This window comes from Coregonus lavaretus (assembly GCF_964263955.1).
Source record: "Coregonus lavaretus genome assembly, contig: HAP1_SCAFFOLD_417, whole genome shotgun sequence".
Taxonomy (NCBI): domain Eukaryota; kingdom Metazoa; phylum Chordata; class Actinopteri; order Salmoniformes; family Salmonidae; genus Coregonus; species Coregonus lavaretus.
The window spans coordinates 131,502-146,238 of record NW_028156721.1 but is presented as its reverse complement, the minus strand read 5'-3'; the positions used below and the strand labels follow the sequence as shown (position 1 = coordinate 146,238).

Sequence of the window (14,737 nt, the reverse complement as noted above, 5' to 3'; positions counted from 1 at the left end):
GCCCAGTACATCACTGGGGCCGAACTCCCTGCCATGCAGGACCTCTATACCAAGCAGTGTCAGAAGAAGGCCCTAAAAATTGTCAAGACTCCAGCCACCCAAGTCAGGCTGTTCTCTCTGCTACCGCACAGCAAGCAGTACCGATGCACCAAGTATGAAACCAACAGGACCCTTAACAGTTTCTACCCCCAAGCCATAAAACTGCTAAATTGTTAGTTAAATAGTTAACCAATAGCTACCTGCATTGACAGTTTTTGCACTATGACTCATCACATACACTGCTGCCGTTTATCTATCCTGTTGCCTAGTCACTTTACCCCTACCTACTGTATATGTACATATTACCTCAATTACCTCGTACCCCCTACACATCGACTCAGTACTGCTACTCCCTGTATATAGCCATGTTCTTACCTCGTACCCCTGCACATCAACTCAGTACTGCTACTCCCTGTATATAGCCATGTTCTTACCTCGTACCCCTGCACATCAACTCAGTACTGCTACTCCCTGTATATAGCCATGTTCTTACCTCGTACCCCTGCACATCAACTCAGTACTGCTACTCCCTGTATATAGCCATGTTCTTACCTCGTACCCCCTGTATATCGACTCAGTACTGGTACTCCCTGTATATAGCCATGTTATTACCTGGTACCCCCTGTATATCGACTCAGTACTGGTACTCCCTGTATATAGCCATGTTATTACCTGGTACCCCCTGTATATCGACTCAGTACTGGTACTCCCTGTATATAGCCATGTTATTACCTCGTACCCCCTGTATATCGACTCAGTACTGGTACTCCCTGTATATAGCTATGTTATTACCTCGTACCCCTGCACATCGACTCAGTACTGGTACTCCCTGTATATAGCCATGCTATCACCTCGTACCCCTGCACATCAACTCAGTACTGCTACTCCCTGTATATAGCCATGTTCTTACCTCGTACCCCTGCACATCAACTCAGTACTGCTACTCCCTGTATATAGCCATGTTCTTACCTCGTACCCCTGCACATCAACTCAGTACTGCTACTCCCTGTATATAGCCATGTTATTACCTCGTACCCCTGCACATCAACTCAGTACTGCTACTCCCTGTATATAGCCATGTTCTTACCTCGTACCCCTGCACATCAACTCAGTACTGGTACTCCCTGTATATAGCCATGTTATTACCTCGTACCCCTGCACATCAACTCAGTACTGGTACTCCCTGTATATAGCCATGTTATTACCTCGTACCCCTGCACATCAACTCAGTACTGGTACTCCCTGTATATAGCTATGTTACTCCCTGTCTGCATTGTTGGGAAGGACCCGTAAGTTAGCATTTCACTGTTAGTCTACACCTGTTGTTTACTCCCTGTCTGCATTGTTGGGAAGGACCCGTAAGTTAGCATTTTTACTGCTAGCCTCAGTCATCTCCACTGCTAGCCTCAGTTATCCCCACTTCTAGACTACTGCTATCATCAGTCATCCCCACTGCTATCATCATTCCTCCCCACTGCTATCATCAGTCATCCCCACTGCTATCATCATTCCTCCCCACTGCTATCATCAGTCATCCCCACTGCTATCATCATTCCTCCCCACTGCTATCATCAGTCATCCCCACTGCTATCATCATTCCTCCCCACTGCTATCATCAGTCATCCCCACTGCTATCATCATTCCTCCCCACTGCTATCATCAGTCATCCCCACTGCTATCATCATTCCTCCCCACTGCTATCATCAGTCATCCCCACTGCTATCATCAGTCATCCCCACTGCTAGCCTCAGTTATCCCCACTTCTAGACTACTGCTATCATCAGTCATCCCCACTTCTAGACTACTGCTATCATCATTCCTCCCCACTGCTATCATCATTCCTCCCCACTGCTATCATCAGTCATCCCCACTTCTAGACTACTGCTATCATCAGTCATCCCCACTGCTAGCCTCAGTCATCCCCACTTCTAGACTACTGCTATCATCAGTCATCCCCACTGCTATCATCAGTCATCCCCACTGCTATCATCAGTCATCCCCACTGCTAGCCTCAGTCATCCCCACTTCTAGACTACTGCTATCATCAGTCATCCCCACTGCTATCATCAGTCATCCCCACTGCTATCATCAGTCATCCCCACTGCTAGCCTCAGTCATCCCCACTTCTAGACTACTGCTATCATCAGTCATCCCCACTTCTAGACTACTGCTATCATCAGTCATCCCCACTGCTAGCCTCAGTCATCCCCACTTCTAGACTACTGCTATCATCAGTCATCCCCACTGCTATCATCAGTCATCCCCACTGCTATCATCAGTCATCCCCACTGCTATCATCAGTCATCCCCACTGCTAGCCTCAGTCATCCCCACTTCTAGACTACTGCTATCATCAGTCATCCCCACTGCTATCATCAGTCATCCCCACTTCTAGACTACTGCTATCATCAGTCATCCCCACTTCTAGACTACTGCTATCATCAGTCATCCCCACTGCTATCATCAGTTATCCCTACTGCCTCTGATCTGATGGACTCACTAAACACACATGTTTCGTTTGTAAATGATGTCTGCTGGCTATCCGCAAATTAAAAACAAACAAGATAATGGTGCCGTCTGGTTTGCTTAATATAAGGAATTTGAAAAGATGTATATATTTTCTTTTACATTTGATCCTTAAGTATATTTGAGCAATTACATTTACTTTTGATACTTAAGTATATTTAAAACCAAATACTTTTAGACCTTTACTCAAGTATTATTTTACAGGGTGACTTTCACTTTTACTTGAGTCATTTTCTATTAAGGTATCTTTACGTTTACTCAAGTATGACAGTTGGGTACTTTTTCCACCACTGGTTATCCTCAGTCATCCCCACTGGCTATCCTCAGTCATCCCCACTGGCTATCCTCAGTCATCCCCACTGGTTATCCTCAGTCATCCCCACTGGCTATCCTCAGTCATCGCCACTGGTTATCCTCAGTCATCCCCACTGGCTATCCTCAGTCATCCCCACTGGCTATCCTCAGTCATCCCCACTGGCTATCCTCAGTCATCCCCACTGGCTATCCTCAGTCATCCCCACTGGCTATCCTCAGTCATCCCCACTGGCTATCCTCAGTCATCCCCACTGGCTACCCTCAGTCATCCCCACTGGCTATCCTCAGTCATCCCCACTGCTAGCCTACTGCTATAATAAGTCATCCCCAGAACAGATGACTGTGTGTGTCTGTTGTCTCAGAACAGATGACTGTGTGTGTCAGTTGTCTCAGAACAGATGACTGTGTGTGTCAGTTGTCTCAGAACAGATGACTGTGTGTGTCAGTTGTCTCAGAACAGATGACTGTGTGTGTCAGTTGTCTCAGAACAGATGACTGTGTGTGTCTGTTGTCTCAGAACAGATGACTGTGTGTGTCTGTTGTCTCAGAACAGATGACTGTGTGTCTCAGTTGTCTCAGAACAGATGACTGTGTGTGTCTGTTGTCTCAGAACAGATGACTGTGTGTGTCAGTTGTCTCAGAACAGATGACTGTGTGTGTCAGTTGTCTCAGAACAGATGACTGTGTGTGTCAGTTGTCTCAGAACAGATGACTGTGTGTGTCTGTTGTCTCAGAACAGATGACTGTGTGTGTCTGTTGTCTCAGAACAGATGACTGTGTGTGTCTGTTGTCTCAGAACAGATGACTGTGTGTGTCTGTTGTCTCAGAACAGATTACTATGTATGTCTGTTGTCTAAGAACAGATGACTGTGTGTGTCTGTTGTCTCAGAACAGATTACTATGTGTGTCTGTTGTCTCAGAACAGATGACTGTGTGTGTATATTGTCTCAGAACAGATGACTGTGTGTGTCTGTTGTCTCAGAACAGATGACTGTGTGTGTCAGTTGTCTCAGAACAGATGACTGTGTGTGTCAGTTGTCTCAGAACAGATGACTGTGTGTGTCTGTTGTCTCAGAACAGATGACTGTGTGTGTCTGTTGTCTCAGAACAGATGACTGTGTGTGTCAGTTGTCTCAGAACAGATGACTGTGTGTGTCAGTTGTCTCAGAACAGATGACTGTGTGTGTCAGTTGTCTCAGAACAGATGACTGTGTGTGTCAGTTGTCTCAGAACAGATGACTGTGTGTGTCAGTTGTCTCAGAACAGATGACTGTGTGTGTCAGTTGTCTCAGAACAGATGACTGTGTGTGTCTGTTGTCTCAGAACAGATGACTGTGTGTCTGTTGTCTCAGAACAGATGACTGTGTGTGTCTGTTGTCTCAGAACAGATTACTATGTGTGTCTGTTGTCTAAGAACAGATGACTGTGTGTATGTCTGTTGTCTCAGAACAGATGACTGTGTGTGTCTGTTGTCTCCGAACAGATTACTGTGTGTATGTCTGTTGTCTCAGATCAGATGACTGTGTGTGTCTGTTGTCTCAGAACAGATTACTGTGTGTATGTCTGTTGTCTCAGAACAGATGACTGTGTGTGTCTGTTGTCTCAGAACAGATGACTGTGTGTGTCTGTTGTCTCCGAACAGATGACTGTGTGTGTCTGTTGTCTCAGAACAGATTACTATGTGTGTCTGTTGTCTAAGAACAGATGACTGTGTGTGTGTGTCTGTTGTCTCAGAACAGATGACTGTGTGTGTATGTTGTCTCAGAACAGATGACTGTGTGTGTCTGTTGTCTCAGAACCGATGACTGTGTGTGTCTGTTGTCTCAGAACAGATGACTGTGTGTGTATGTTGTCTCAGAACAGATGACAGTGTGTGTCTGTTGTCTCAGAACAGATGACTGTGTGTGTCAGTTGTCTCAGAACAGATGACTGTGTGTGTCAGTTGTCTCAGAACAGATGACTGTGTGTGTCTGTTGTCTCAGAACAGATGACTGTGTGTGTCTGTTGTCTCAGAACAGATGACTGTGTGTGTCAGTTGTCTCAGAACAGATGACTGTGTGTGTCAGTTGTCTCAGAACAGATGACTGTGTGTGTCAGTTGTCTCAGAACAGATGACTGTGTGTGTCAGTTGTCTCAGAACAGATGACTGTGTGTGTCAGTTGTCTCAGAACAGATGACTGTGTGTGTCAGTTGTCTCAGAACAGATGACTGTGTGTGTCTGTTGTCTCAGAACAGATGACTGTGTGTCTGTTGTCTCAGAACAGATGACTGTGTGTGTCTGTTGTCTCAGAACAGATTACTATGTGTGTCCGTTGTCTAAGAACAGATGACTGTGTGTATGTCTGTTGTCTCAGAACAGATGACTGTGTGTGTCTGTTGTCTCCGAACAGATTACTGTGTGTATGTCTGTTGTCTCAGATCAGATGACTGTGTGTGTCTGTTGTCTCAGAACAGATTACTGTGTGTATGTCTGTTGTCTCAGAACAGATGACTGTGTGTGTCTGTTGTCTCAGAACAGATGACTGTGTGTGTCTGTTGTCTCCGAACACATGACTGTGTGTGTCTGTTGTCTCAGAACAGATTACTATGTGTGTCTGTTGTCTAAGAACAGATGACTGTGTGTGTGTGTCTGTTGTCTCAGAACAGATGACTGTGTGTGTATGTTGTCTCAGAACAGATGACTGTGTGTGTCTGTTGTCTCAGAACCGATGACTGTGTGTGTCTGTTGTCTCAGAACAGATGACTGTGTGTGTATGTTGTCTCAGAACAGATGACTGTGTGTGTCTGTTGTCTCAGAACAGATGACTGTGTGTGTCTGTTGTCTCAGAACAGATGACTGTGTATGTCTGTTGTCTCAGAACAGATGACTGTGTGTGTGTGTTGTCTCAGAACAGATGACTGTGTGTGTCTGTTGTCTCAGAACAGATGACTGTGTGTGTCTGTTGTCTCAGAACAGATGACTGTGTGTGTATGTTGTCTCAGAACAGATGACTGTGTGTGTCTGTTGTCTCAGAACAGATGACTGTGTGTGTTGGTTTTTTGTGCAACGAGAAAGAGATGAAAGCAAACACTGAAAGGTTTTTATTGGACTGATCTGCCAGGAGGTACAGAAACACACTATGCTGAGGAGCTTAACCAACCAACCAAACACCATGACAAGCACCATAAGAATATCAACTGAATGTAGGCCTTTTGAAAGTAGAAGTTAAAAGCATGTGAAATGAAACGTTGTTGTCAGCAGAACAAAATGGAAAAACATTTCAAGAAGTGAGAAGGCTAGTCAGACAAGAAACACGCTGTACAGAAAGACAGACAAGCTGTACAGAGAGACAGACGGACATTTGGAAGATACTTTCTGAGGAATTTGTGTAGGCATTCTCTCATCAATGATAGATAAATATATATATATCTATACACTACCAGTCAATCATTTGGACAAACCTACTCATTCAAGGGTTTTTCTTTATTTGTAGAATAATAGTGAAGACATCAAAACTATGAAATAACACATATGGAATCATGTAGTAACCAAAAAAGTGTTCAACAAATCAACATATATTTTATATTTGAGATTCTTCAAATAGCCACCCTTTGCCTTGATGACAGCTTTGCACACTCTTGGCATTCTCTCAACCAGCTTCATGAGGTAGTCACCTGGAATGCATTTCAATTACAGGTGTGCCTTGTTAAAAGTACATTTGTGGAATTTCTTTCCATCTTAATGTGTTTGAGCGAATCAGTTGTGTTGTGACAAAGTAGGGGGTAAACAGAAGACAGCCCATTACTTTAAGACATGAAGGTCAGTCAATACGGAACATTTCAAGAACTTACTAAGTTTCTTCAAGTGCAGTCTCAAAAACCATTAAGCGCTATGATGAAACTGGCTCTCATGAGGACCGCCACAGGAATGGAAGACCCAGAGTTACCTCTGCTGCAGAGGATAAGTTCATTAGAGTTACCAGCCTCAGAAATTGCAGCCCAAATAAATGCTTCACAGAGTTCAAGTCACAGACACATCTCAACATCAACTGTTCAGAGGGGACTGTGTGAATCAGGCCTTCATGGTCGAATTGTTGCAAAGAAACCACTACTAAAGGACACCAATAAGAAGAAGAGACCTGCTTGGGCCAAGAAACACGAGCAATGGACATTAGACTAGTGGAAATTTGTCCTTTGGTCTGGAGTCCAAATTGGAGATTTTTGGTTCCAAATGCAGTGTCTTTGTGAGACAAGGGGTGGGTGAACGGATGATCTCAGCATGTGTAGTTTCCAACGTAAAGCATGAAGGAGGAGGTGTTATGGTGTGCGGGTGCTTTGCTGGTGACACTGTCTGTGATGTATTTAGAATTTAAGGCACACTTAACCAGCATGGCTACCACAGCATTCTGCAGCGATATGCCATCCCATCTGGTTTGGGCTTAGTGGGACTATCATTTGTTTTTCAACAGGACAATGACCCAACACACCTCCAGGCTGTGTAAGGGCTATTTTACCAAGAAGGAGAGTGATGGAGTGCTGCATCAGATGACCTGGCCTCCACAATCCCCCGACCTCAACACAATTGAGATGGTTTGGGATGAGTCGGACGGCAGAGTGAAGGAAAAGCAGCCAACAAGTGCTCAGCATATGTGGGAACTCCTTCAAGACTGTTGGAAAAGCATTCCAGGTGAAGCTGGTTGAGAGAATGCCAAGAGCGTGCAAAGCTGTCATCAAGGCAAAGGGTGGCTATTCGAAGAATCTGAAATATATCATATATTTTGATTTGTTTAACACCATTTTGGTTACTACATGATTCCATATGTGTTATTTCATGGTTTTGATGTCTTCACTATTATAGTAAAAATAAAGAAAAACCCTTGATTGAGTATGTGTGTCCAAACTTCTGACTGGAACTATATATATATATATATATATATATATATATATATATATATATATATATATATATATATATATATATATATATATATACTGTGGATATATATATATATATATATATATATATATATATATATATATATATATATACACTACCGTTCAAATGTTTGGGGTCACTTAGAAATGTCCTTGTTTTCGAAAGAAAAGCAATTTTTTTGTCCATTAAAATAACATCAAATTGATCAGAAATACAGTGTAGACATTGTTAATGTTGTAAATGGCTATTGTAGCTGGAAATGGCTGAATTTTAATGGAATATCTACGTAGGCGTACAGAGGCCCATTATCAGCAACCATCAGTCCTGTGTTCCAATGGCACGTTGTGTTTGCTAGTCCAAGTTTATCATTTTAAAAGGCTAATTGATCATTAAAAAAACCTTTTGCAATTATGTTAGCACAGCTGAAAACTGTTGTGGTGATTAAGAAGCAATAAAACTGGACTTCTTGAGACTAGTTGAGTTTCTGGAGCATCAGCAATTGTGGGTTCGATTACAGGCTCAAAATGGCCAAAAACAAATAACTTTCTTCTGAAACTCGTCAGTCTATTCTTGTTCTGAGAAATGAAGGCTATTCTATGCGAGAAATTGCCAAGAAACTGAAGATCTCGTACAACGCTGTGTACTACTCCCTTCACAGAACAGCGCAAACTGGCTCTAACCAGAATAGAAAGAGGAGTGGGAGGCCCCGGTGCACAACTGAGCAAGAGGACAAATACATTAGAGTGTCTAGTTTAAGAAACAGACGCCTCACAGGTCCTCAACTGGCAGCTTAATTAAATAGTACCTGCAAAACACCAATCTCAACCTCAACAGTGAAGAGGCGACTCCGGGATGCTGACCTTCTACGCAGAGTTGCAAAGAAAAAGCCATATCTCAGACTGGCCAATAAAAATAAAAGATTAAGAGGGGCAAAATAACAAGACACTGGACAGAGGAAGATTGGAAAAAAGTGTTATGGACAGAAAAATCGAAGTTTGAAGTGTTCGGATCACAAAGAAGAACATTTGTGAGACGCAGACCAAATGAAAAGATGCTTTTCAAGCATGGAAATGTGATGGTCTGGGGGTGCTTTGGTGGTGGTTAAGTGGGAGAGCTGTACAGGGTAAACGGGATCTTGAAGAAGGAAGGCTATCACTCCATTTTGCAACGCCATGCCATACCCTGTGGACGGCGCTTGATTGGAGCCAATTTCCTCCTACAACAGGACAATGACCCAAAGCACAGCTCCAAACTATGCAAGAACTATATAGGGAAGAAGCAGTCAGCTGGTATTCTGTCTATAATGTAGTGGCCAGCACAGTCACCGGATCTCAACCCTATTGAGCTGTTGTGGGAGCAGCTTGACCGTATGGTACGTAAGAAGTGCCCATCAAGCCAATCCAATTTGTGGGAGATGCTTCAGGAAGCATGGGGTGAAATCTCTTCAGATTACCTCAACAAATTGACAACTAGAATGCCAAAGGTCTGCAAGGGTGTAATTTCTGCAAATAGAGTATTCTTTGACGAAAGCAAAGATTGAAGGACATTATTATTATTTCAATTAAAAATCATTATTTCTAACATTGTCAATGACTACATTTCCTATGCATTTTGCTATATTTCCTATTCAAACTCATTTCATGTATGTTTTCATGGAAAACAAGGACATTTCTAAGTGACCCCAAACTTTTGAACAGTAGTGTATATACATAGAGAGAGAGGGAGAGAGAGAGAGAGAGAGAGAGAGAGAGAGAGAGAGAGAGAGAGAGAGAGAGAGAGAGAGAGAGAGAGAGAGAGAGAGAGAGAGAGAGAGAGAGAGAGAGAGAGAGAGAGAGAGAGAGAGAGAGAGAGAGAGAGAGAGAGAGAGAGAGAGAGAGAGAGAGAGAGAGAGAGAGAGAGAGAGAGAGAGAGAGAGAGAGAGAGAGAGAGAGAGAGAGATAACAACATTAGACACTTTATGGAACACAAAGCCTTCACTATTTCATCCTGGAATATCCAAGGCCAGAGGTCATCTGCCTTTGGCCTAAAGAGCAGGAATCTGGACTTCACCAAAGAAATCGGAAATACAGACATTGTCATCCTACAAGAAACATGGTATAGAGGAGACGGACCCACTGGTTGCCCTCTAGGTTACAGAGAGCTGGTAGTCCCATCCACCAAACTACCAGGTGTGAAACAGGGAAGGGACTCAGGGGGTATGCTAATTTGGTATAGAGCAGACCTAACTCACTCTATTAAATTAATCAAAACAGGAACATTTTACATTTGGTTAGAAATTCAAAAGGAAATTATCTCAACTGAGAAAAATGTCCTCCTGTGTGCTACCTATATCCCCCCACTAGAATCCCCATACTTTAATGAAGACAGTCTCTCCATCCTGGAGGGGGAAATCAATCATTTCCAGACCCAGGGACATGTACTAGTCTGTGGCGACCTAAATGCCAGAACTGGACAAGAACCTGACACCCTCAGCACACAGGGGGACAAACACTTACCTGGAGGTGACAGCATTCCCTCCCCCATATGCCCCCCTAGGCACAACTACGACAAAATAACCAACAAAAACGGGTCACGACTCCTGCAGCTCTGTCGCACACTGGGTATGTACATAGTCAATGGTAGGCTTCGAGGGGACTCCTATGGTAGGTACACCTATAGCTCATCTCTTGGCAGTAGTACTGTAGACCACTTTATCACTGACCTCAACCCAGAGTCTCTCAGAGCGTTCACAGTCAGCCCACTGACACCCCTATCAGACCACAGCAAAATCACAGTCTACTTGAACAGAGCAATACTCAATCATGAGGCATCAAAGCCAAAGGAACTGAATAATATTAAGAAATGCTATAGATGGAAGGAAAGTACTGTTGAAACCTACCAAAAAACAATTAAGAAACAACAAATTCAATCCATTCTAGACAACTTCCTGGACAAAACGTTCCACTGTAATAGTGAAGGTGTAAACTTGGCAGTAGAAAACCTAAACAGTATATTTGACCTCTCAGCTTCCCTATCAAATCTAAACATCTCTAACAGAAAACCAAAGAAAAGTAATAACAGTGATAAATGGTTTGATGAAGAATGCAAAAACCTAAGAAAGAAATTGAGAAACCTATCCAACCAAAAACATAGAGACCCAGAAAACCTGAGCCTACGCCTTCACTATGGTGAATCACTAAAACAATACAGAAATACACTATGGAAAAAGAAGGAACAGCATGTCAGAAATCAGCTCAATGTAATTGAAGAATCCATAGACTCTAACCACTTCTGGGAAAATTGGAAAACACTAAACAAACAACAACACGAAGAGCTATCTATCCAAAACTGAGATGTATGGGTAAACCACTTCTCCAATCTTTTTGGCCCTATAACAGAGAACAAACAGCAAAAAAATATACATGATCAAATGCAAATCTTAGAATCAACTATTAAAGACTACCAGAACCCACTGGATTCTCCAATTACATTGAATGAACTACAGGACAAAATACAAACCCTCCAACCCAAAAAGTCCTGTGGTGTTGATGGTATCCTCAATGAAATGATAAAATATACAGACCACAAATTTCAATTAGCTATACTTAAACTCTTTAACATCATCCTTAGCTCTGGCATCTTCCCCAATATTTGGAACCAAGGACTGATCACCCCAATCCACAAAAGTGGAGACAAATTTGACCCCAATAACTACCGTGGGATATGCGTCAACAGCAACCTTGGGAAAATCCTCTGCATTATCATTAACAGCAGACTAGTTCATTTCCTCAGTGAAAACAATGTACTGAGCAAATGTCAAATTGGCTTTTTACCAAATTACCGTACGACAGACCACGTATTCACCCTGCACACCCTAATTGACAAACAAACAAACCAAAACAAAGGCAAAGTCTTCTCATGCTTTGTAGATTTCAAAAAAGCTTTTGACTCAATTTGGCATGAGGGTCTGCTATACAAATTGATGGAAAGTGGGGTTGGGGGAAAAACATACGACATTATAAAATCCATGTACACAAACAACAAGTGTGCGGTTAAAATTGGCAAAAAACACACACATTTCTTTCCACAGGGCCGTGGGGTGAGACAGGGATGCAGTTTAAGCCCCACCCTCTTCAACATATATATCAACGAATTGGTGAGGGCACTAGAACAGTCTGCAGCACCCGGCCTCACCCTACTAGAATCTGAAGTCAAATGTCTTCTGTTTGCTGATGATCTGGTGCTTCTGTCACCAACCAAGGAGGGCCTACAGCAGCACCTAGATCTTCTGCACAGATTCTGTCAGACCTGGGCCCTGACAGTAAATCTCAGTAAGACAAAAATAATGGTGTTCCAAAAAAGGTCCAGTTGCCAGGACCACAAATACAAATTCCATCTAGACAGCTGTGAACGATCTGAGAGACAAGGCAAGAAGGGCCTTCTATGCCATCAAAAGGAACATAAAATTTGACATACCAATTAGGATCTGGCTAAAAATACTTGAATCAGTTATAGAACCCATTGCCCTTTATGGTTCTGAGGTCTGGGGTCCGCTCACCAACCAAGAATTCACAAAATGGGACAAACACCAAATTGAGACTCTGCATGCAGAATTCTGCAAAAACATCCTCCGTGTACAACGTAAAACACCAAATAATGCATGCAGAGCAGAATTAGGCCAATACCCGCTAATTATCAAAATCCAGAAAATAGCCGTTAAATTCTATAACCACTTAAAAGGAAGCGATTCCCAAACCTTCCATGACAAAGCCATCACCTACAGAGAGATGAACTTGGAGAAGAGTCCCCTAAGTAAGCTTGTCCTGGGGCTCTGTTCACAAACACAAACAGACCCCACACAGCCCCAGGACAACAACAACAACAACACAATTAGACCCAACCAAATCATGAGAAAATAAAAAGAGAATGACTTGACACATTGGAAAGAATTAACAAAAAACTGAGCAAACTAGAATGCTATTTGGCCCTAAACAGAGAGTACACAGTGGCAGAATACCTGACCACTGTGACTGACCCAAACTTAAGGAAAGCTTTGACTATGTACAGACTCAGTGAGCACAGCCTTGCTATTGAGAAAGGCCGCCGTAGGCAGACCTGGCTCTCAAGAGAAGACAGGCTATGTGCACACTGCCCACAAAATGAGGTGGAAACTGAGCTGCACTTCCTAACCTCCTGCCAAATGTATGACCATATTAGAGACACATATTTCCCTCAGATTACAGCGATCCACAAAGAATTCGAAAACAAACCCAATTTTGATAAACTCCCTTATCTACTGGGTGAAAAACCACAGTGTGCCATCACAGCTGCAAGATTTGTGACCTGTTGCCACAAGAAAAGGGCAACCAGTGAAGAACAAACACCATTGTAAATACAACCCATATTTATGTTTATTTATTTTCCCATTTGTACTTTAACTATTTGCACATTGTTACAACACTGTATATATACATAATATGACATTTGAAATGTCTTTATTCTTTTGAAACTTTTGAGTGTAATGTTTACTGTTAATATTTATTGTTTATTTCACTTTTGTTTACTATCTACTTCACTTGCTTTGGCAATGTTAACACACGTTTCCCATGCCAATAAAGCCCTTAAATTGAATTGAATTGAAAATTGATAAAGAGCAGTGTATTTACCTGTGGGCAGGACTGTAGGTAGTCTGGCTGTGGAGACGGAGAGAGGGAAGAGGAGGGAGAGCCAGAGAGAACACCACACAGCAACCATTCCTCTGGTCAACGTAGCTACACGCCGAGATACTAAGCCTGTCGCAGACTCAGGCATCGTACCGGTGCATCATGGGTATCCAACAGAACCACTGCCTCCGTTACCATAGAAATGGCCCCGGATGTACCCCTCACCGTCCTGAAACACAGAGAGAACAGTCAGTCAGTCAGTCAGCTAGTCCCAGTCAGTCAGTCAGTCAGTCAGCTAGTCCCAGTCAGTCAGTCAGTCAGCTAGTCCCAGTCAGTCAGTCAGTCAGCTAGTCCCAGTCAGTCAGTCAGTCAGTCAGCTAGTCCCAGTCAGTCAGTCAGTCAGTCAGTCAGCTAGTCCCAGTCAGTCAGTCAGTCAGCTAGTCCCAGTCAGTCAGTCAGTCAGTCAGCTAGTCCCAGTCAGTCAGTCAGTCAGTCAGCTAGTCCCAGTCAGTCAGTCAGTCAGTCAGTCAGTCAGTCAGTCAGTCAGTCAGCTAGTCCCAGTCAGTCAGTCAGTCAGTCAGTCAGTCAGTCAGTCAGTCAGCTAGTCCCAGTCAGTCAGTCAGTCAGTCAGTCAGTCAGTCAGTCAGCTAGTCCCAGTCAGTCAGCTAGTCCCAGTCTGTCAGTCAGTCAGTCAGCTAGTCCCAGTCAGTCAGTCAGTCAGTCAGTCAGTCAGCTAGTCCCAGTCAGTCAGTCAGTCAGTCAGCTAGTCCCAGTCAGTCAGTCAGTCAGTCAGTCAGTCAGTCAGCTAGTCCCAGTCAGTCAGCTAGTCCCAGTCTGTCAGTCAGTCAGTCAGCTAGTCCCAGTCAGTCAGTCAGTCAGTCAGCTAGTCCCAGTCAGTCAGTCAGTCAGTCAGTCAGTCAGCTAGTCCCAGTCAGTCAGTCAGTCAGTCAGCTAGTCCCAGTCAGTCAGTCAGTCAGTCAGTCAGTCAGTCAGTCAGCTAGTCCCAGTCAGTCAGTCTGTCAGTCAGTCAGTCAGTCAGTCAGTCAGTCAGTCAGTCAGTCAGTCAGTCAGCTAGTCCCAGTCAGTCAGTCAGTCAGTCAGTCAGTCAGTCAGTCAGTCAGTCAGCTAGTCCCAGTCAGTCAGTCAGTCAGTCAGTCAGTCAGTCAGTCAGCTAGTCCCAGTCAGTCAGTCAGTCAGTCAGTCAGCTAGTCCCAGTCAGTCAGTCAGTCAGTCAGTCAGTCAGCTAGTCCCAGTCAGTCAGTCAGTCAGTCAGTCAGTCAGTCAGCTAGGCCCAGTCAGTC

General features: G+C 43.5%; 1 protein-coding gene across 1 annotated transcript in view; it reads right to left on the bottom strand.

Moving 5' to 3' along the window:
- Positions 1–13,584, bottom strand: part of LOC311126042 (fibroblast growth factor receptor 3-like) — a gene marked incomplete at both ends in the record, with an annotated part of 261,688 nt that extends 248,104 nt beyond the window's left edge. The window contains one exon of the mRNA XM_084200070.1: positions 13,440–13,584. Coding sequence (XP_084056196.1) covers positions 13,440–13,584 — 145 coding nt within the window. The remainder of the gene's footprint in view (positions 1–13,439) is intronic.
- Positions 13,585–14,737: the final 1,153 nt, after the last annotated feature.